The sequence below is a fragment of the Helobdella robusta genome (assembly GCF_000326865.2).
Source record: "Helobdella robusta unplaced genomic scaffold HELROscaffold_4, whole genome shotgun sequence".
In the NCBI taxonomy this organism is placed as follows: domain Eukaryota; kingdom Metazoa; phylum Annelida; class Clitellata; order Rhynchobdellida; family Glossiphoniidae; genus Helobdella; species Helobdella robusta.
Genome location: NW_008704902.1, coordinates 2,550,888 through 2,574,527, shown reverse-complemented (window position 1 = coordinate 2,574,527; position 23,640 = coordinate 2,550,888). Strand labels below are relative to the sequence as shown.

Here is a 23,640-nt window from a genome sequence, read left to right as displayed (position 1 = left end):
AAAATTTATTAAGATCGAGATTGAAGTCACCAATTAAATAAGATTTATTGGGAGGTTTTAGTGTAGGTAAGATAATTTCAAGTTTGCGTAGTAGTAGATCAGGGTTGGAATTAGGCGGTCTGTAGATTGCAATTATCTTAAGTTTATGCATATTAACTGCGATGTCGACGGAAAGAAAGTCAATAACTTCATCATCCAGTACGGCTTCGCAGTTAACTGAATAGCTGATTCCCTGTTTGATGAAAATCCCGACACCACCACCTTTTTTGTAAGATCTGTTTTTAAAAACAAAGTTATAATTAGGCATATTAATATATTTAACAGTGTCATTATTTAACCAGGTTTCAGTGGAAAAGTGGATAAGTGGAAAAAAATTTGAAAGGGAATCGTTTAGTATTAACAAATCTGCCACTTTATTGAACAAACTACGACATGAATAATAGACAAATTTTTATCAGTTTTAAAAAAATTGTTAAGTATGAGGTTGTTTAAATTGTTCATGGTGTAATTTTGAAAGTTATTGATAAAAATGTCTGAAAAATTAATACTGTTATTGGATGGGTTGACAGAAACTAAATCAGAAGATGTATCGCTGGAATCAGGCAGGTTAGTACATGGAGAGTTGCTTGTGTTTCTATTCATGATTGGTTATTTGTTGCTTGGCCTTTTTTTCATTATGCAAGAAACGCCATTCTCGTACAATTATATTTTTGGGTATGATGTTTGGTGTTATATATGATGTTATATATATATATATATATATATATATATATATATATATATATATATATATTGATCATATAGAGACACTAATGTATACCTACATTCAAATATGTGCTGCTGAAATTAAAGGCTGACGAGATGAGGTGAGATGAACACTCACACGATGTTACGATGATGCATCACTTTTAAAATTTCACAAGTCCGGTCTGTCAAACACGCAACTCTCGTTCGTTATGACAAAATCTCTCAAAAAGTATTACCGACCTTACAAGCAAGATGGCCATCAAAAGCATCACTGAATCACTCACCAACGATAACGTACTAGCAATTATTAATTTTCTAAATCCAAAAAAGGAACAATATCTTTTAAAATATTCCTCAAGAAAGTATTTGATATTGAAAAAACTTTGTCGAAACAACTGCAATTATATTAAAATGTTTGTTAAATAAACATGAGTCAGCATCACACATTCTTTAAAACTGACTCGAAGCAGAAGAACGAGAAGATGAGGTAAAGAGCAAGCAAGACTGATTTGTGCGCGGGCTCATTTTTCATTTTTTCTTTTTGTTGACTCAGTAATGTTTGAAGTCATTAGTGGCTGACAGCAGGAAGATATAGTGTACTTTCCTATGTTTGTGGTCTTACTACATAGGTACAACCAACCAACATACATGCATGTTCCTCTACGGAAATCTATCACACAAACAGGCAAACATGGTATAACAAATGCATCGCACATCTCTGCCATTCAAACCAAATTCAACATGCCAGCCACAAGTATCATTTTAATTTTTCATGCTGAATATTTTTAAATCGACGTTAATAAAAAAACATTGCAAGGCATCATGTATCAATTTGTCCTTAACATAAGCGCGGCCAAGTTATAAAATTTGCAACAATGATAATTAATTCATAATAGAGCTCTGCGCGGTTGGAATTTTCAAAAACCGCAACCGCACAAAACCGCAACATTTGAAACCGCAACCGCACAAAACCGCAGCGTCGAAAACCGCAACCGCACAAAACCGCACCGCACCGCAAGAAATGAAAAAAAAACTTTAATGCTTTTATTGACATTATAAATCACAACTATCTATATCCAAATCACTGTTACTCTTAATAAATAACATTTTGTCAATTTTGTTTGGATTTAAACTGGACCGTCTCTATTGCAGTGTATAATTGAGAGATGATCCTACCCTACACTCGAAACTGGGATGCTGAACAGAAAATAGGAAACTTCTCTTAGTTGGAAATATTTCTTATGACTGGACCAATAATGAACAGCATCCACGTGAGGAGCCTCTTCGTAAATAAAATAACTACTTTCTTCAAAGTAAACAAAAAAAAAGAAAATGGTTGCTTCAACGGCTTCCAAAGATAATAAGATTTTAATATATAAAATTATTACAATGATAATGCAATTTTTAAAATGTTATGGACGAACAAAAATATTTAACAAAATTTTTGCGGTCACCGCGGTTTTGATAAAAAAAAACCGCGCCGCGGAAAAACCGCATATTTCAAAACCGCAACCGCGTAAAACCGCATGATTTTGCACCGCAACCGCACAAAAACGCGGTTGCGGTGCGGTTTTTACGGTTTAAACCGCGACAACCGCAAACCGCGCAGGGCTCTAATTCATAAGTGATAGGATAGAAAACATTCAATCATATAAACACCCACAGCTTCAGATACAAGTGTAAATTGCGGTAGAATGTAAATAATAATAGAAAATATCCAACAAAGTTACAAACATAACCTTTTTACTCTACCGCTAATTAGTTTTTTTTTTATTGAAAAATCAACCAAATTTCAAAAACATTGATAGGCTAAACTAAATTCTAACTGAAAGAATTCATTTGAATCAATAATATATTTGTGGTCACGAGAAAACCGTATTGATAAATAACAATCCCCACGTATTATTTTGAATGAAATTGTTAACAGAGAACTTCTAGTGTGGATTATACTGTCATTATTTGATTTCATGTTTTTTTTAAATAATTAAAAAAATGTTCCGTAGTTATTGAAATATAAGAATTTATTTGATGTTCTAACATCTTGACTGACACCATGTTGTCGTCGTTTTGTTTGTTATTTAATATATACCTAATGCATTTCACCCATATATTTAATATATCTAAACAATCATAAATTTATTGATTTTAGGCAGATTAAATAATTAAAAATGGTAGAAGAAGCTTTTTGAATGATGTAGTCAGAGTGTGACAAGCTTAAACCTTAAAAAATTTGGCAACCTTTTATAGATGAGCCAACATATTTTAGTCAGTTCTATATTTAAAAAAGTTAATGGTTACGAAAGTTTAATAAATTGTTACAACTGACCATTTGATTGCTTTTTCTTACGTAGGACTAATTTAATTTAATTTGTTGATGAACTTGTTAAAAAATTTGGTAAAATTTTGAATAAACCAAAATGGTTTATTTAATTAGCAGCTTATTTACTGAATCTTTTTTTTTGAAATTAAAAAAATAAAAAATTGTCTGCATAAATTTTTCAAGCGATGAAGATTTCCTTCCAACCTTCAATACCCGTGAGGGTGGGCTGTTCATTGATGGTGAATTGTTCGCTCGCATCTCCGCCTGACTACAGCGATGTTCCAGCGGAGTTTAACTTAGAGATGATTGCCTACGATGCAACCAATAAAACTTATTCGATTCTCTGCTCTTTAAATTTGACCACGGGAAATACTTTGTACAATGAAGTTTGTATATTGAATAATTTTGTTTATTTTTTTGACAATTTATTTTTAAAATCATAAATAAAATTCTTTGAGAACGTCATTTAAAAAATCTTTTTAAAATTTTCGTTTTTAAATGGATCTGTCATACGAACTGATGCTTGAGATTAAGGAACTTTTATTTGATTGTGGGTCATTCGTCGACAACTTAGAATTTGCAATTTTTTGCCTGCCATCATAGACGTTTTCCGACTCTCTGTTCCTCCTTTTGTCCATATTGTTCTTTGATAAAAGACTAACTTGCTTGACGGAGTTCCAAAGATCGATTGCTCCCAGCAAGGACATCAACTTCATTGGGATGAACAATTTCATTTTTGCTTGCTTCGTATAAAATAATCACTAAAAATAAACGTAAGAAGGTTCATTTAAAATTTTAATTACAATAATTTTTTCATTAATTCACGAAAATTTTTCAAGGGCAGTCAGAATGAAATAATACTTTAATATAATTCTTACTGTAACAGAAACATTAGTTTAATAATAGAATCACATTCATTGAAACTTTTTTGCAGATTGATTTTTATTGTATTAATGTTATCATAATTGTTGCTGTTGATATTGTTGTTGTGACGTTATTGTTGTTGCTGCTGTTACTTTATTATTCAAACATTCGTTGTTATAAAATTACGTGGGTAACCTCAACGCTCAGCAGAATAGAGCAGAATATGCAGATGAACTGAGAATAATTATGCAGGTAACTGGTCACAACATCAGCGCAGCCCTGCATTTCAATTAAATTTCCTTTATTCGTCAAAATTATTAACTAACAAAATATTATAACATCTTGATTCTATAGTAAAAATTACTATTAATAACCAATATTCATCCCTATGAGAAAATAGTTTAGAAATAAATATAATTTGCCATCAAAATTTTAAATTTGTTAAAATATGTTTGAGTTTCATCATTTTGATTTTGCTATCACAACTCTGCCGAGTAAGCGATAGTGAGACCATGTGTTGCTGTTGACTTGTGTTGAAGGTGAGTCTTCACACAAAATTAATTGAATAACTCTTAATCAAATGTTACGATGACCACCTTTCGTCTCCACTATATCTCATTTCGGTTTGTGGCTTCTTGTTTTAAAAAGGTTAATGTAATTAAATATAAAAAAAATTATGTCCTTCGTTTGACCTTTTAGTGTAAAAAAATATCGAAATAAATCTCGAATGATTATTTAGTCCCAACCAATCAATGTTAAACTCACGAAGAACAATACAAAATTATATCATCAACAATTTAGATAACTTAGGAAAGAAAACCGTGAAACTATATTTTGACTAAAATCTGTCACTCCGCCCCATGATCAGCAGGTTTGGTAAAAGTTAGCCCTAACAGTTGCTCTGATGATTCAAAAATTGTATGCTCCAAAAAGAACATAGAACCTGCCTCGACGCCATTTAAACGGTGCACTCCAAACCTGTCATACTGCAGCATCATTTGGACTGTACACAACCAGGCCTGTTGACATATTGATGAAACAAGCACTCCCGATATCTAGAAAGGACTAGCCCACACGCAAGCACTCTTCAGTTTGACTATCAATTTAAATTCTACAAAATAAAACTTGTAATGCAATGAAAATCTGTTAATAAACGATTTGTCGGAAAACTTCCTTTGATTTTTTTAAAAAAGTTATTATAAAGCAATAATGAGACAAACACGCCACGTAGATCTACTTAAAGAAATCCAAGACAAATATTTTCATCATCATATCAAGAGACGGCCAAGAGTTTGTAACAAACTACTGAAAAGATGTAAAATCAGTACAGTCAGCCAGTCGAACTTTAACCTCTTCGTTCACAACATCAAATTATTAAATTATATTGTTATATCAGTCTCACTAAATTTCCAAATCGCTCAATTACATTTTGAAAATTTATGTTCTTCATCTATTTAGGATGTGTTTATGTTTATATAATGCGATTTAAAATTTGACAATGGCCATTTTACTAAATATTTAAAATTTTTAACCTTTAATTTAGTAAATTTGAAATAATCACTTGATCGTTTATAAGCCTTTTATTTCCCTTTAAGCACGCTGGCAAGTTGTCATAAAATGAAAATGACACTATGTCATTAACCGGGATTTCGGTGGTCTCATTCTCGCAGCAGGAAGGCGGCACAACAGCTAGGATCTGTTCCGACCGTATTGTAAAATTGTTGGACCAATTAAAACTCTGATAGGAAGTAAAATTTTCCACCCCACAACATCCCAGCTATAAATGATATTTTTATAGAAGCTATAAAGGATCAATCATCTATTAATTGATTAATTTAAAGTAAATTTTAATGAAAACGATATTAAGATGAAAATATTTGAAAGTGAGTACATACGAGGAACTGAGTAGCGTACCAGGTATGAGACAGCTTATGTTCCGGAGGTATAATGGTTCGATTGTCCATAATTACTTCAGGATGATATTCTTTCAAGTTGTTTCTCATGATCTCATAGACGTTCGACTGCAAACAAGTGTGTATTTAAAAAAAATTTAACAACTGAAAGTGGAGAAACTCACGGTGTTAAGTTTGACCGACGCGTATATGATCATAGAGAATTCTAGTATAATGACCAAAAGTAAAGTAACCCAGTACTGAATCAACAGAGCATTAATATGTAACGTTATTAATGTTTAATCCATTTTCAAAGTCATGATTTCATTCACTTACAATCAGCAATAGTATCCGAATGTTTCTTAAACTTCCGAAAATTCCACACAGAGAAAAAAAGATTAAGGAGAGACCCATGACAAGAGTCAGAGAAAAAATGCCATCTGGAGTCCCACCTACGTTTAAAATTCGTGAAACTGTTTCTATAATTTGTTTCGAATTTCCCAGGACACCATCCATAGCTGGCGATTCACCAAAAGCAACAATTGTAAACGTAAGCAACATCAGGCCGCACAACTAAATGAAAAATTTAAAGAAAGAAATTTACAATCTAACTAACATCTGCCTAGCAACTGAAGGCTTGGCAACTAACCAGCACAAAAACATTAACCAAGGTTAAGAGGATCTTGTTACAGAAATCAGCCATATTTTTCCATTTTTTAATCAAACATTTGCCCAGATGTTTTTTTTTCTAGCTACATAACTTATTTTTTAAATTCATTTTCAAGCGAATGTTTTTATAAACAAAAGCAATCAGTCACATTCAACGTCATTGTGCACATTTATAAAATCAATGAAATAATTCATGCTATAAATCTATCAGTTTATACGATTTAATTTAATAATTAATAAATCATTGCCTGTTTTTTTTGCCAAGTTCAAAACCGAAAAATATCAGATGATGAAATTTAAAATCTGAGCTCAAACGGACCATTTAATTAGTTAGTAATAAAATAAGATTGCTCGGTTAATTGATCGAATTATTTTTTCAAACAACTCAGTGAGGTTTCTTCATTTCTTGTAAAGCAAAATTTACAATAATAATTTGAAATACATTTAAAGTTAAATTGATTGATTGGTTGGTTGGTTGATTGGTTGATTGATTGATTGATTGATTGATTGATTGATTGATTGATTGGTTGGTTGGTTGGTTGGTTGGTTGGTTGGTTGGTTGGTTGGTTGGTTGGTTGGTTGATTGATTGATTGATTGATTGATTGATTGATTGATTGATTGATTGATTGATTGATTGATTGATTGATTGATTGATTGATTGATTGATTGATTGATTGATTGATTGATTGATTGATTGATTGATTGATTGATTGATTGATTGATTGATTGATTGATTGATTGATTGATTGATTGATTGATTGATTGATTGATTGATTGATTGATAAAGAATGTTATTTTTTTTAAATTTACTTTAACGACAACAACTTCAACTTTCTCCAACGTCATTTTCCCAACCCAAACAAATTTGATCCGATGACTGCTTCACCACTAGCTAGCAGAAATTATTTTGAAATATGAATCTAATTTTGTAGTTTATGTTTTTGTTACGTATTTGTATTTTTAGTTCGGTGTCTTTTTATTTTGGGAAAGTGAATATATAATTATTACATGAAATTTTTGAAAAAATTCAAGGGTTAATTATTGTATTCATTAAACATTAACTACGCACATAAGTAGCAGAAATTGGCGTGGTGCACATCGGATTTCGACTCGTTAAGCGGACAGGCAAGCCAGATATCTGCCTACTTCAGCACCACCAGCTCAGCTGATTTCACAAACTACAGCTGCTCATTTGGCCATGACACCACTCAGAAGATTCCTCAGCTCTTTGGTTAGTACATGGTGATGGTTATGATGTTTATCATGTTGTATGGCATTAGTGGTGGGATGGACGCTAAAGTAGGTCTATAGGATCCTCCGGTTCAAACGCTGGTCAAAACAATATAACCGTAACTCAGCCAGCCCAGATAACCGAGCTGTCCAGATAAATTTTCAAGTGTCAATTAAAAATCCTCTTCATCAAATATAATACTTTTTATTATATCGTGTAATGCGGATGTGATTATACTAACACATTCGTTTGGTGCAATTAAATATTTAAAGAATAATAGAAAAAATTGTTTAACTAGCATAGGCAAATGAATAGAAAATATGTCTATTGAATACAATTTCTTTTGTGTCGTACGTTCGTTTATTAAAATATAATCACTGCAACCTATGTGGGCGACTTCATTGAATTTTTTGAGATGCGATCTCGAGATAGAATTTCTTTATCCGCGTAATCGGAAATTTTAATAATTCGAATAAAATATTTGGATTATGTGGTTTTGACTGTATGCATGCACGTTGGGTGGCGTGAACATGGACTTTCAGTCTGTCTGTCACAAAAGTTTAACAGCAACTGGTTCGTAGGGAGATCTCCGTTTCTCAAAGCTGCATTTTTAAAGCCTGCCTTTTCAGCTAGAAATGTTGCTGACAATGAGGGGTTTTTCAACTTTGGTCTGATAATAATGATAATCATCAGTGGCGGATCTATGGGGACCGGGAGCTAGTATTTTAGCCCCCTCCCCGGTCAACATGGAAAGTTTTAATCATTTTTTAAATTGATCAATCTGCCCGATGTCATCAGCTATTTTTAGAAAAACCTCTTTTCCCCGCTCAGCGTTAACATTTCGAAAATTTTGCCTCCCCCATCAAAGTTGTCTAGATCCGCCACTAATGATAATTAAAATATTTTTGGAGCTGATGATGGTAACAACAATACCTTTATTAATTAAACATTTTTCAGAAAGTATGAAATTATTTCTTCTGCAGATAAAACATGTAACACCTCCTGCAACAATTTTTATTCATGTTCTGATGAATGCAATGGTATCACGTGTTCGTGTGACGTCAATTGGGAAGGAACTGCTTGCGATAAAAGTTTGATATATTTCATTTATTTCGATCGTTTTTTTATCTACATTTTTTTCTTTTAAAAATTTGAATGAATTGAATTCAAAACATGTATATGATGATATAAGTTAACAATAAATAAACAAAAAGTAATAAAGTTAACAATAAATTGAATATTTATTTTTTGAATTTCTGGGAAGTGAACTATATGGTAACGACCTCTTCTATTAATTGTTTGAAATGACTAATTAAATGCATTCATTGAAACGCTAGAAAAATAATTCAACTGTTTAGAATGTAGGACCTCGCTAGTTGCTTACTCCGATGTCGCAGACTCATCTTTACGTGAAGGCATTCCAGTAAACATCAGCTGCTCGTCTGCCAACCAAACTGGAAACTTCTACTGGTCTAGGGACCACCACTGTTTCAACAGGTAGGTGTAGGTCTACGTTCATGCTCCAGCGTATTTTTATCTAAGTAAATTAAGGTTTTGTAGCACACATACATACATCTGCAAATTGATTTTTGAAAGTTCTTGCAACATATCTGCAAACGGAACCCTCTACTTTGAGAAGTTGAACAAGTCGGACGCTGGTGTGTACTACTGCTTCAATAACAACAACTACTGCACGAGCAGACTAAACTACACGCTGGCTCTTTCCAAGATTGGTAAGTCTTCAAGTCAATTTATTCAAAATATCATTTTATTCACACATATAGTCAGTAAATAATTACTTTGTGTTTTTATAAAATTATCTTTCCAAACTGTAACGTCGACTAGAAACAAGCTGATGAAGATAGTTGAAATTTAAAAAAAAGGATGTTATAAAAAGATATTTTAAGTCTCCAAAAATAGTTTGGTTTATTTTTAAACATTACAAAGCATGCAAAAGATTTTATTAATTATTATTTATTGATGCATTCAGTTTACTTGGATGAGACACATCAGCGTGTACAAATGTCGTTAAGTTAAAAGCGACATGAATCTTAAAAAATAACAAGCATCTCCGTTTAAAAAATGAAAAGACTTATTCCTGTATGCTAATTAATATAAAATCTTTACAGATTTAGTAACAAAAAATCTATCTTATTTTCTAGAAGTTGTACATTATTAGCTGGTGCATGTTTTAGGTGCTTATTATTAGTTGTGTGTTGTAACAGATGCTGGTACATTGGAACCTACAAATGCGTGGAAAGCATGGACTGTTTGTTTGTTTGTTGGCAGGCTGAGAATTTGCACTTCATGTTTAATGACATGAAGGACTGCAGATGCAATTTGCCCAATCATGTTATTGAGCATGCCGTGTTGAACGCTAGCCACTGTTATCAGATCATTCAGTTACTTATATAATTCGTCCAATTTGATAACACAGCGCTCAGAAAAATTTCGGCTTACTACAAATTTCCATCATTTCATAACGTGCAAATGACTTTCAATAAAAAATTGCAACCGTTGATTTGTGTTGCATTGAATTATTTAATTGTCTCCAATCACTCCATCACACCGTGTCATGTTCACCTGGAAGCAAGAGTTTTATATGATATCTATTGATATTAACTATCTAAACTTACCGGCAAGTTTACGACAAGATACACCCCGGCATGTATGTGTAGATATATTTCAACGAAAATAAAATTAAATAAAAATTGAACAAAAATGATCTTAACAATTTGTTTGAGATATTGTAAAAATGAATAGATAAATTTATGTGTCAGCACCGACGAGTACATGCATGCATATATTGAACCATTCAGTTCTGTAACCATTGTTGTATAAATGCGTGCATTTATTCATTTTCATATTCAGTCATTTATTCGTTCCTTCTTTCTCTCCCCATCCAGCCACGTCACACCCTTCAGCCACCACTCGGCTGCAGACGACGACACGCAAGAATGCAGGTACGATGGCAATTTCATTTGGCTCCTTATCTCACCAGCATCACAATTTCATCATTTCAACTCGAAACACGACACTTTCCTTCCAATCAAATTGATTTTCGTTACTGCTACCACCATCATCATCATTATAATCATCGTACTTTTAATAATTTTTAATCATCATGAGTTGAGTATCATCATCATCACATCAGCAAACATCACATCATCCTTTTCAGTTAATTTCGAATTCTTTTTTCGCTTAAAATGTCTGCAACCGTAACAAACTTTAAAAGAATTGCCATAATCTACCTTTCTCTCTGTGACATCATCGCCATAATTCTATCATCATCATCATTGCTCTTCTCACTTAATGATAATAAACGATCATCGCGATTATTTAATCGTTCTCAACATCATGCATTTACACCATATCTAATCATTTAATAACATTTTGATACCATCCCAAAGAGTAGTACATTTACGACAGTTGCAAATTACATTCACACTTTTCAACACGAAAAATTTCAACTAAATAACAAATTAACTTTAAACCCAACAAAAACCACATAACAAACAAATCACGTGACGTCATGGGAATCCCCACATGTCAGTAACCAATAGTCTCATATCCATTGGTCCAAGTGAGTTGTTATGCACTTGCCACGTGTTAATCAATTTCGCATCGTGTTCTGACATTTTCTGATAAACATCACATCTCAATTAACACGATTCACGAAAAATTCTCTTACATATTCAATATTTGTTTAATTTGTTTCAACAAAAATATATTTCTTATGAACCAGCCACAAGAAACTCCAGCGACGACGACGACGACGAGGTAGCACCCAAAAGTATGAAATTCAAATTTTTGAATTTTCATGTTTATATATTCTTATATTTATTTGATAACATCGCAAAAACTTCTTTAGAACAATTACACCGACAGAAATTAGCATCATCTTTCTAACACATCAACAAACATCACCACCATCTTCAACACATCAACAAACATCACCACCATCTTCAACACATCAACAAACATCACCACCATCTTCAACACATCAACAAACATCACCACCATCTTCAACACATCAACAAACATCATCACCATCGCCGCTATCTTTAGAGAGCATATTGGATTCGTTGGTGCCATATTGGATAATCGCATGTGCAATATTCGGATGTATGCTGGTGGCTGTCTTCATCATCGTCCTTACCATCATCCTCTGCATCAAATTCGAAAATGGAGACGGTATGTATGCGTAGAAATCCAATTTAATAAAACGTTTGTGATCCTAGTCTTAAAATTAAAGTAGGGTCGAATGTTAAGTTAATCCACCTCGTCACGTTTATTTGCTATTAACTGCATTTCTCCTTTTGTACGTAACCATTTTTCCAAATAACTTTTAAGCTCTCATTAAAATATAATTTTCAGATCCAGAAGTTTCTCCGGCTCAAACAGAAGAAACTGAAGATTCTGAGTTCGTTTAATTCAAACATGACGAATAATTGTGATAATTGAATGATTCTTTTTAGCTTTAAAAAAACACATATCCAAACTTTGATTATAGTGAACAAGAAAAAGAGGAGGTATCTAAGAAAAGATCTCGAAAGCCAAAAGATGACGACGATGAAATTGAGGAAAAAAAAAGAATAAAAGAAAAAGATAGCAAAGATAAAAAGAATATGAAACATAACAATTCTCTCGACAACGATACAAAACGCCATGTGGCAGACGGAAGAAGTGATATACACGTTGAGGAATCCAATAACGCCACCGGCAGAAATGTGGCAGCACCAGTCGTAGACAATACGGGAACCTCTCAAAGCATCCACGGTCTCAGCAACACGTTCCCGCAAAACTTCACAACAAATCCGCAGCTGTCAAAAGTACAAATGATACCAATGGTAAACTTATCCAACCAGCAACTGCATCAGACCACCAACATCAACCAATCCATGACAACAACGAACACTCAACTGATGAACACATACGCAGGTCGTGCAAGCAGCACTTACAACCAACAAGCCCCACCAAACAATTTTTATTTACAATCACCAGTGGGACAACCCAACCCAACAAACAACGTCAACATGGCACAATCCATGCCCCAGTTAGCAGGCCAGTCGAATGTGGGTATGATGAATAACTTTCCGAGCAACAACAATGCGCAGTATATAACCACGAACAGCATGCCGTATGCAACGAGTGGCAACAACCTGCAACAACCAACAAACATGAGACCGTATCTCGACCAGTTTTCCGATACTAACAAGCCGAGTTAAAACAGCAAAATTTATATTGAAAATGCTGAAATGGAAAAATATTTATATTTTACATTAACTAGTGAACAAGAATAAACATTAATGAATTATGTAATTTCCTATTTATGCTCGAGTTTAAAATTAGCATATATTCACATTAATAACTGAATGAGATGGGAAGTTATCGAGAGAAAATTCTTGTTGCGTTACGCGTTCTCAGCCGTCAACTCAATGAAAGTGAGGATGTATAAATTTTTATTCGAATGTACCGTTGTTACAACCGATATCGCCATAAAATCGTGAAAAACTACCAACCAACCATCCCAATCAAAGCAAGAATAACTTCTTTTTAACTCCATCGGTATATAATTCAACTGTCCTATTTCATGTATATACAATGTACATGCAGAGATAGGTAGCAAAAATCAAAGTATTGAATGCAGATGTGTTGCAAACAAATTTTATTGATCTGCATATATATTCAAGAATAAATATTTCAACTTGAAAACAAAACAATAAATAAATAAATAATAATAAAACCATGAAATAATGTTAGAGAATGTTTTAAAACACATTCACCCATTTGACTGGCAAACCTGATGCCAAATGTTAATTGGAAGAGGGTAAAATTAACCTAATAAACAACCAAACTAAACATTGATAATATAGAAATTAGAATGAAATTAAAATCGATGTTTTTAAATGTATATATAAAATATATGCATCTGTATTTAACGCAATTTAAAAATAGGGATGTACTCGTACCTGTATATAAACATTTACATATATGCATTTGTTTATTATACGTAGTATCAATTAAATAAACTTAAAACCTAGGCATACCCAAAACAATAACTTCAGACCATAACAGCATAAAATAGTTTATCGCGCATTTCAAACAAGAAACTCGCCCTCACTAATTATAAAATCCCATCAATGAACAACTACGGCTACAATCATTAAATAACATCTAAACAAACTTTTTTACATTTGTAGAAGTTGTTGCCATAAGAAGCATTCATTAAACGTAACGAGTATCACGAAAGAAAAATAAACATGTCCAGAAACAAAATACTCAGGCATGCATCAACCCTTTTATGCTTAATAGGCAAGCATACCGATAATAAAACAAACTATAAAATAACGAATGTGGTTAGTGAAGTTATTTGGCGATCAGCCAATGCATTAATTGACCGAGTGGCTGGCTGAATGAGTTTGCTACTATACAATGGATGTTAGATATATCAATGTCGCTAGAAGAATAAATTAATAGACGGCTAATTCGTGGTATAGATATCGACATGAAAATTCAAATTCAATCAATCTATTTTGATTACGCTATAAATCTTTCGGACGAACCAGAAACAGGACAGGAATCCAATGGTGCCTGAAATTTAATGTTAACAAAGCTTATTGGTGAACTTTAAAAACACCTACAAATGAACATAATCACGGAATTGCAGTATATCAAACATTATTATGCAGACTAAACTAAGCTCATTCAAGTCCACAAATGTGCTATGAGTTTCTTTCATTCATTCACACACACACACACACACACACACAGACACACACACAGACACACACATAAACGAACACACACGCATATACACACATACAAACAAACCAATATGAAAAATCTTTCTCAAAACCAGGACAACAGTATTGTGACCAACCTGTAAGCAGGAAAAGCATGAAGGACAGCATGAACGTGTACCCAAAGTAGAGCATGGCGCTAAGCACTCCTGCACTTTCCATCTTGGTGAAGAAGTAGTGGGCACAGTAGCCAAAGAAGTAGAAGGCAGTCGATCCACTGGACAGGAAAGCCCTCCACCACCATCTGTAGTCCTGCACGTTTCGATCATCATCAATATTCACAATTCACTATTGTGGATGTGAATACTATTATCATGATTCCCGTACGTTTCAATCGTACTCACCACTACCACTATTATCATCTTCTGATAGATTGCACAGCCATTTTCACAGCAAAAAAGAAGACAAATGGCGTAATGCAATTTAATTTCTCGAAATAAACAGCAGTCTGAACAGAATGCAAACTATGAGAACGTGCGAAAAAAAGATTGAAAACGAACCTCGGCACAGAGTTGAAAGTAGCAGAGAAGTATCGCCGTCTCCGAACAGATGATCAGAAGAATGACGAAGATGACGAACAAACAACCAAACATGTAGTACACTTGATGACCCCTGCATTAATTAATTAACTAATTAATTAATCCATAAATAATTCATTCATTCATTCATTCCTTCGTTCGTTCGTACATTCATCTATTCATTTATTCGTTAATTCACTTGAAGCTATAAACTTACAACTTATAACTATAAACTTTAGTTTTTGTCATTTGTTCATTCAGTTGTGATACTTGCCATTTCGTTGAAATTATTCAGTTACATCAATTAAGGCACTAATATGAATTAATATAATAACAAATGCTAGAAGCTGCACGAGTTCATGAATAAACTTCTGAAACTTTCCACTGCAGCAACAAAAAAGGCGAAATACCATCTAACCATCTCATTTACCAGGTTTAATTCATAAATTAAAAGTGCACTTAATATTCGGTAGAATGATTGATTAAATAATTGACTGTTATAGTGAATGAATGAATGAAAGAATGGATGAATGAAAGAATGAATGAATGAATGAATGAATGAATGAATGAATGAATGAATGAATGAATAAATGAATGAATGAATGAATGAATGGATGAATGAATGAATGAATGAGTGAACAAGTGAACAAACAAACTAATGATTGAAACAATGATAAAAAATGAATGAACGAAAGACAAGAGTAGAGACCAGATGCTGTTGAGGATGAAGAAGAGTTGTATGCAAATGCATCCGAACGGCAGGACCCCACCCATGACGACGGATGAGATGCAGTGCGTGTACCAGGATCCTGTTGGGATCTGTCGTGGAATCTGATTCGTCTTTACTGGCAACTGGAGAGTCTGTGCCGGCAGTTGTTCATAACAATGGTGATGGCGATGATGGTGGTAAAGATGATGACGACTGACAAACAAATGTAAACGAATGTAATGTAAACAAATGTAATGACAAATGTAAACGAATCTAAGATATTTATTCAATCATTTAAAAGCTGCAAACAACAAATTTGAAAATAAAACAATGGGATAATGAAGGCAGATAAAAAAATGAATTACCATTTTCTTAAATCCAAAGAAAGCACCTATGAAGGTGAGAGGAACAGATATTCCAAACCAGAGAGCCAAAATGGCAATGAGGGTGGTGAAGGGGATGGCCGCACTGCTACCCAAAAACCAGAAGACCAGATTCAACAGGAAGAACACGAGGAATAAACATCTGCAAACATAACGATGGTGTCAATGATGATGGTGGTGGTGGTAGAAGTTTTGCTAACATAGTTGAGTTTGTTCATTTACTAACAACTAATATCTAACATGCATTTCATGGATTATTTAGAGAATATGTATAGTAGTAACTGGACATTACTGTTCAGGTGGCCATACCAGATGAATTTTTATACAAATTTTATTATGGTCACCCTGCTTTCTTATAATTTTGAATCTTGAAAAGCAAATAAAATTTCGTTTCGTTTCGTTTGAATTTACATTTCTAGCTTATGTTTTCTTTAATGTGGCTAGAAGCATTTCTATACACGTAGATACAGGACAACGACCTCAGTAACAAATTTGTCATTCTCAATTTGTAAAAATTTATGAAAGTCTGAAAATGTAACATGAGTATGTTTAAAAATTAGAAATTTAAAAAATATGATGAAACTGCAATGAAAAATTATAAAGCTATTAAATGAAGATGCAGTGACAAGGATGAAGATGGTGATGAGTAGCAAAAACAAACCCTGGACACATGAGCGAGGTCATGAAGACCAATCTCTTCCAAGATTCACCTCCAAGCACTGCATTGAAAAATTATCTCATTCATTTTGCAAATCTCGTCCAAAAAATTTTTACATTAATTTACCAAGATGACTAAATATAATTTCCAAACAAAAAAATGAACTCGTACAAATATCTATGTGTGTATAATACCTAAAAATTTAAATCAACAACAACTCAAAAAAGTACGAGTGTAAAGAAAGTTTGCGAGCAAGCAACGATAACATAACTATGAATGAATGAATCCTCAGAAATGCACCATCACCAACAAGCACATAATTTCAATCTATTTTCAAAAGCACAAACCGAACAAACTGATGAAACATCTAACTTTTATAGATCCTCGAGGAGACGTACCCAGCAGGAGTACCCAGACAGACGTAGAGGACAAGGGCACAGGTCATCAATGAACCCCTGTTTGCCGGGGAGAGGAACCCAAAACAGGCAAACACTGATTGGAGTATGCAGCAGGTAGGTGCAGTTGAGGAGGTGTTTTCAATATGTACACATACATACAACAGTTGTCAGCGTAAATTATTTTATTATATTATAACATCAAACTTTGTCAGTATATCGTGAATAATATTATAGTATAACATCAAAATTTTATTGTAGAAATTTGAAGTGTTTTTTTTATATAATTCATTACATACCAATCAATATCTAACAATGTTTATTTAATCAACAAAACTTATGAGTTATAAAGGAAGTAAATTTTTTCAATCAAAAGCTATACAATGCGCAGCCAAAAACAAATTAAACTGATCAATCTGAAAAATGAAGTCATGCCATTTGTTTGTTGAACTTTCCTAACACATCTAACACTTGTAGGCACCATAATTTATGATAACTTATAAATGAATGACAATTATTCCACTTTTTAATATAGACAAAAAAAATGTAAAAAATATAGAATCTCACGTAGGGTGATGAGTGTCATGAAGAGCAGCTGAACTCCATTGCCAAGGAAGACTGACAAGAGCAGGGCACAACACGGACTTCTGAAGACATCTCCATGCACCAGCTTCCATCCAAACTCCTCCTCCTCGTCTTTCTGCTTCTGTAACATCATAAAAATTTGTTTCTAAAAATTTCTATTTAAAACGTTTCGTAAGATGGTTTCAATTTAAATAGAAATAAAATGCCAAGATCAGGAATAATTATAAACAATTCAAGATCCAACTTTTTACAAATAAAAAAAAATCAATAAAATAAAGTAGAGTAAAAATAATGAAAATTATAAAATAAAAACTGGATAGACAGTAGCAAAAAGAATGCTTTGAAATGAGGTATTTTATGTTAATTATGCAAAAACGTTTCACGGAAGCAAAGAAGACCTCATTTAATGAATTGTATCTGGCAATGTCCTTGTGCAGGGTTCGCAACAGAATGATGGCGACCATGCCTGAGAGCATCAGCACTATCACCAGAGAATTGACTATACTGCAGCATGTGGATGCACAACAATATTATCTTTATAACACTTACATTCATGTTTATCTATCATGCTACAATTGAACAATCTGAATAAATAATTTATTAACAGTTTGTTATTAATTAAAAACTAGATAAATAAATGAATAATAAAAAAAGAGATTAACCTGAACCACTGAATCTTGGGATCAGAAAGTGAATCCAGAATATAATCCCATCTAGAACTCCACTTCACTTGTCTGTTTTCCTGATAAGCAAGTAGCAGTAAATGGTTGTGAGAATATTACAGATGATTAAGCCATCATATTATTATGAAAAAGTACTAACCACAAATTTGACTCCATACGAGTACCGGATCTGAAAGTTTGCTGTGAGGTTGGATGGCAGGTCCATAGAGACATCAACAAAGGCTTCCTTACCTGACTTGCCTGGCAAGTGCTTCACACTGCAACAACACACAAACATTAAAATGTCATTATATATATATATATATATATATATATATATATATATATATATATATATATATATATATATATATATATGAATATATATTTATTTATTTATATATATAGACCTAATTATAAAAAATACAGACCTAATTAAGCAGTTACACACCAACGAAAACATAACACAGCATTACATTACCAACAAAAAATGCACCTAAACAATAACATTGCTCTTAAAACTTTCACTGCTGCAACAAATTAATATTAAAATATATCAAACCGCATCAAAACTTATCACACCCAATATCAACAAAGTTCATTACACATAACCACACTAAATAAAATTGAATGGCAAGACAAGCAAAAAAATTAAAGCCATCCAACCAATCAGCCAACTGACCTTCTGAGAATAACCTTGGCTTTAACAAGTCTGCCGGCTTCATTTGGAAGCTTCTCGCCCCAATCATTCTCCTTAGCATGATAATCAATGGTGAAGTCGACGTGGTTGAACAAGTAGTATGTGTTCTTAACTGGCTTGGTTATCTGAGGGATATGATGTTAACCAGTGTACTAATAATTATGCCAAGCAAAAGAAGGATGGTGAGGTGAATCTCGAACTAAAATATGCGGACATGATCAGAACATTTAAAGCCAAGAAATACAAACAAATGGAATATTGATCAAAGGTCAACAAAAGCCAACCAATTTCTCACAGCCATTTTTTCCAAGGAGCTGTTCGTTAATGTAGCATCCGATTGGGAAGCCCGGAGTGCAATACAACTGATCCTTGTCCGATTGCTGGTAACAAAATGCTACAGGCATGTTGTCTATTATCCTTAAGTGAATTTGATAAAAAATCTAGTAAAATTTGTAAATTTGATTAACTTTGTTTAATTTAAAATTAACATAGTATATAATAAGTCATAATTGAAAAAAGTACAAATCCTACCAGTGGTGTTGGTAATTCAGTTTTATTGCATTTTTCAAGTTTTCAATCTTCTTCTTATCATTCACATTGTCTTTTGAATAGGTTTTTGCATCACAAACAAATCTAAAAGATTCATCTTCTTTGAAAGTGAACTGTTAACAAAAAAGTTCACAAAGAGTTACAATAATTATTTAAATGTCTCTCGTGTACTTTTGTTTCAGAATTACTATTAAATTTTCAGTGAAATCACTTTCTCTGTTATAATTCAGTCATTTAAACTCCATATATTAACAAAATTTATAACAATAATTCTGAACTTAAATTAAATGGCACATACAAATTGTCGTAAGTCACATCAATTTTAATTTTTCATTTAAAAAAACAACAAATTTACTGTTAAAAGAGAAAATAATCTGGCCTACGTTAATATTCAAGGCTTAAATTACATAAAAAGTTGACAACCTCAAAACTAAAATTTTATAAAAAGTTTACAAATCCAATTAGAATAAATAGTAATGGATAAATGGATCGGTTTATTAACCTCAGTAAACATCCCTCCACTGATAAACAAAGAGAATTTTTAAATTTAGGATTAAATTGTCATATTTTAACGACAAACTATAAATTGATTAATGCCAACAATTTAGTAAAATTCATACAATACTGTATAAAATAAGGTCTTCTTCTAACATCTAATTTATTTTAAAACAACCCCATGAAATATTTGTCAATTCATAATAATGATTGTATAAAATTGTTTGTCTTTGTTGAGGTACATGATTAAGAAAAAATGGAACAGACCTTATATGGAGACGGACGAATCCTCTCCCCAAACACAACCTGACCTAAGTTTTCCACTGGAGACTCTTCATTATTATTCGAACAGAAATCAAAGCTATAAATAAATTTAAATTAGTTATAATTTTATATCAAAAAAGCAAAATTCCACTCTCTTGGCCATCAGCTTATGATAATGGTGAGAGATATGATTTATAATTTTACAAGCATGCACATGTGTATGTAATGTAAAAGACATCAAATAAACCTTAAAACAATTCATACCTCTCTGTACAACATCAAATACATGTTTTTTGTAGTCAAAAAACCTAATTTTTCCCATATGTTCATAACTTTAAAAATATGTTAATTCACAAAATAGACTAACTAGCTATATTCATAAGGTATCACAGAATCAGCTGAGTTCAATCGGTTTACAAACACCTTAACATCTGCCTAATTTTTTAATCAAAATTTATTAAATTAATATTATTTCAAAAAAAAAAACATTTAGCAGCTAGAATGAAAACACAATTTTGTAATCCTTTTAAATAAATATAAAAAATAATTTATTTTTTATTGTTTATAATTATACAAACCTAACACTTGTTAATTTTAGCCTAACAATCTTGTTACATAATAAAATAAAATAAAAAAGTCTAAAAATTCTAAAATGCCTATTTTTAGTCCTAATCCCAATCTAATGTAATAATCAGGTTCATGTAAATTGTAAGTTAATTGTAAGGTAAGGTGTAGGGAAGCCTAAGATAACTAAGAAAGCCTATCCCTTGATTCTTATTCTTAAGAATAAATTTTATTTTATTCATTATTTAAATTTTTCTTGCTTTTTATTACATTAGATTTGAATTTTGATTAATCATTCACCATCATGACATGACATAAATATATTTATTTTTCATTTTTATTTTAGTTACTAATTATGAAAATGAATAAAATAAAAAGACACTGTGAAAATTGACATTATTACGTTACATTTAAATTAAACTTTAAATGTAATGCAATGTCTAATGTTAAATCTTTAAATTGTAAAGATTTAGCATGTAATTTAATTAAAGTTTAAATTTTAAAAGACAAGTCATTTAAGATTTAAATTAAATTTTCCATTGCTACACTTGACATTTATTAATTTTTAAATATAACAATATAAAATACATTGCATTGCAAATACAAGCATTCACAGTCAATTAATTTCAATTCAATTATCAATCCTGATGAATATTAAATTTAAATAAAAAATACAAACATGATAAAATTAGTTATTAATAAAAAAAATAAAAATTACCTGGCAGTGATCATTAGAAACACTGGACGGGCAAAAATGAACCGGTGCAATTCCAGGTAAGTAGAAAGATTTACAAGTGTTCAAACAAATTAAAACAAATAAAATGATCAAATTTTTGTGAAACATTTTTACAAATTTGTATAAACACAAATCACTAGGCATCGCTCAGTTGCTGACCGGATGTGACAAACAAAGGTGTAACCAAGTGCAAATTAACTACAATGATGTACTGAACTTTCTGTAGAACCTTTATGGGACTTTATTCGTTAATTTTGTGTATTTATAGAACTATTTGATTTAAATTAATTGAATAATTTATTAAACCGGTTAATAAATCACATTCATTATATCGCGCACTGGTTTAATCGGTTAATAATAATAACAAAGTTTAAAGTGGCTCAGTAGACTAGTATCTGTGTAAGAACCACTACAGAATAAATGTCCTACTGTCCTAGCTCTCCTAGCTTGATTTTAAAATTGTTGATTAAATCCACTGAAACAATTTCATCGCTCAGCTCGTTCAAGGCGTTTATCACCCTGCTGCTAGAGAATCATTGCTTTATTGGATTTTCTGTCTTCTTGAAGAGCTTGTATCTATGACCTCTTAATACTTTCCTTTTTTGTTGAAAGAACCTGGTGAACGATGTTTCTTCTTTTCCAGTTATTAACTTATATGTCAGAATCAGATCTCCTCTGCATCTTCTCCTTTCTAGTGTTGTTAATCCGCATTCTTTCAGTCTATCCCTATATTCTAGATTTCCAACTTCTTCGATCATCTTTGTTGCTCTACGCTGTACCCGTTCAAGAATATCTTTGACCTTTTGCAGATCTGGACTCCAAACCTGTGAACAGTGATCGAGATGAGGGTGAACTAATGTTTTATACAAGTTTATAATGATCTGCTTCTCTCTGCACACCACCGTTCTTCTAATACATCCAAGTATTTTATTTGCTTTGGCTGCTGCCAAAGTACATTGTCTTGATGTTTTCGTGCTTTTATGAATATAGTGATTCCGAGATTCTTTTCTTCTTCTGTAGATCGAAGGTCCTTACTGCCCAGTTGATATTGAAAGTCTTTAAGATTCTTTATTCTCTTTTGAGTTCAAGCAAATGCAATCACGCAAAAAACTGTAAATGAATTCATGGCTTTAAATGATCCTAGCAATGAACTACATAGTTCAGCGAATATAACTGAAAGGGATGTTAAATCAATAACCAGGATTTTAACTTGTCTAATCAAACTTCAAACTATTTTACAACTTCGACAAATTTAGTTTATTGTTGCACCATAAATCAAATTGCTCAGCCAATTTTTTCTGTTTTAGAATTGTAGAAGTTTTTTGGTTTAATGAACCAGCTGAACTTGCAGTCCCTACGCCACTGCTCGATGGCTACTATGTGTGTTTACTTATATGGCAGTTACCTTTGGTTAGTAATTGTTAATAAGATTTCTGCGTCTGTCAGATCCTGATTTTAAAGAATAAAAAAAAAGAAAAAAAAATTAAACTCAATCATTTAAAATTACTATTTCTACATTCCTAATTAGTTATTCGGCTATCACAAATTCTGTACTACTCGTCCCACGATCCAAAAAGATCAACATAATACCGTTTCCATGTTTTCATCGAGTGACGCCGAGTGTCAGTTAGTCGGCAAGGGGGGAAACGAGATAATCGTTACTAATGAAGTACGAACAACATCATTGAATTTTAATATTTTGTTTAACGTATGGTTACCACAATGAAATAAACGAAGCAGTCCACCAATAAGTTTGACAACAACGGTACCTACGGTTAGTGAATTCGAAACTGAGCTGACGATGACTTCGAAAGTTCAGCTTTAGGAAGTAGTTAGAGCATTTAAAACAGATTTTATTAATTTGATCCTTCGACGTGATATTATGTTAAGCCAAG

At 32.4% G+C, this 23,640-nt stretch overlaps 4 protein-coding genes across 4 annotated transcripts; 2 read left to right on the top strand and 2 right to left on the bottom strand.

Moving 5' to 3' along the window:
- Nucleotides 1–3,561: 3,561 nt before the first annotated feature.
- On the bottom strand, nt 3,562–6,526 carry HELRODRAFT_162304 (hypothetical protein; the record flags this gene model as incomplete). Its single annotated transcript, XM_009024546.1, has 7 exons — nt 3,562–3,777; nt 4,127–4,210; nt 5,493–5,627; nt 5,827–5,952; nt 6,009–6,083; nt 6,160–6,396; nt 6,473–6,526. The coding sequence occupies 7 exons, from the start codon at nt 6,524–6,526 to the stop codon at nt 3,562–3,564; spliced, it is 927 nt and encodes a 308-aa protein (XP_009022794.1).
- Nucleotides 6,527–8,254: 1,728 nt separating this feature from the next.
- HELRODRAFT_162303 (hypothetical protein) lies at nt 8,255–10,139 on the top strand (the record flags this gene model as incomplete). Its single annotated transcript, XM_009024545.1, has 5 exons — nt 8,255–8,297; nt 8,708–8,815; nt 9,083–9,221; nt 9,321–9,457; nt 9,934–10,139. The coding sequence occupies 5 exons, from the start codon at nt 8,255–8,257 to the stop codon at nt 10,137–10,139; spliced, it is 633 nt and encodes a 210-aa protein (XP_009022793.1).
- A 1,131-nt stretch (nt 10,140–11,270) lies between these two features.
- HELRODRAFT_162302 (hypothetical protein) lies at nt 11,271–12,952 on the top strand (the record flags this gene model as incomplete). Its single annotated transcript, XM_009024544.1, has 4 exons — nt 11,271–11,307; nt 11,793–11,918; nt 12,102–12,147; nt 12,238–12,952. 4 exons carry the CDS (start codon nt 11,271–11,273, stop codon nt 12,950–12,952), a joined length of 924 nt encoding a protein of 307 aa, XP_009022792.1.
- Nucleotides 12,953–13,169: 217 nt separating this feature from the next.
- HELRODRAFT_186484 (hypothetical protein) lies at nt 13,170–21,853 on the bottom strand (the record flags this gene model as incomplete). The annotated part of the gene is made up of 17 exons (XM_009024543.1): nt 13,170–14,318; nt 14,608–14,779; nt 15,028–15,139; nt 15,755–15,906; nt 16,120–16,279; nt 16,799–16,856; nt 17,168–17,287; nt 17,758–17,896; nt 18,174–18,279; nt 18,438–18,517; nt 18,598–18,715; nt 19,120–19,262; nt 19,422–19,554; nt 19,669–19,799; nt 20,449–20,542; nt 20,813–20,880; nt 21,728–21,853. 17 exons carry the CDS (start codon nt 21,851–21,853, stop codon nt 14,251–14,253), a joined length of 1,980 nt encoding a protein of 659 aa, XP_009022791.1. The 3' UTR covers nt 13,170–14,250.
- Nucleotides 21,854–23,640: the final 1,787 nt, after the last annotated feature.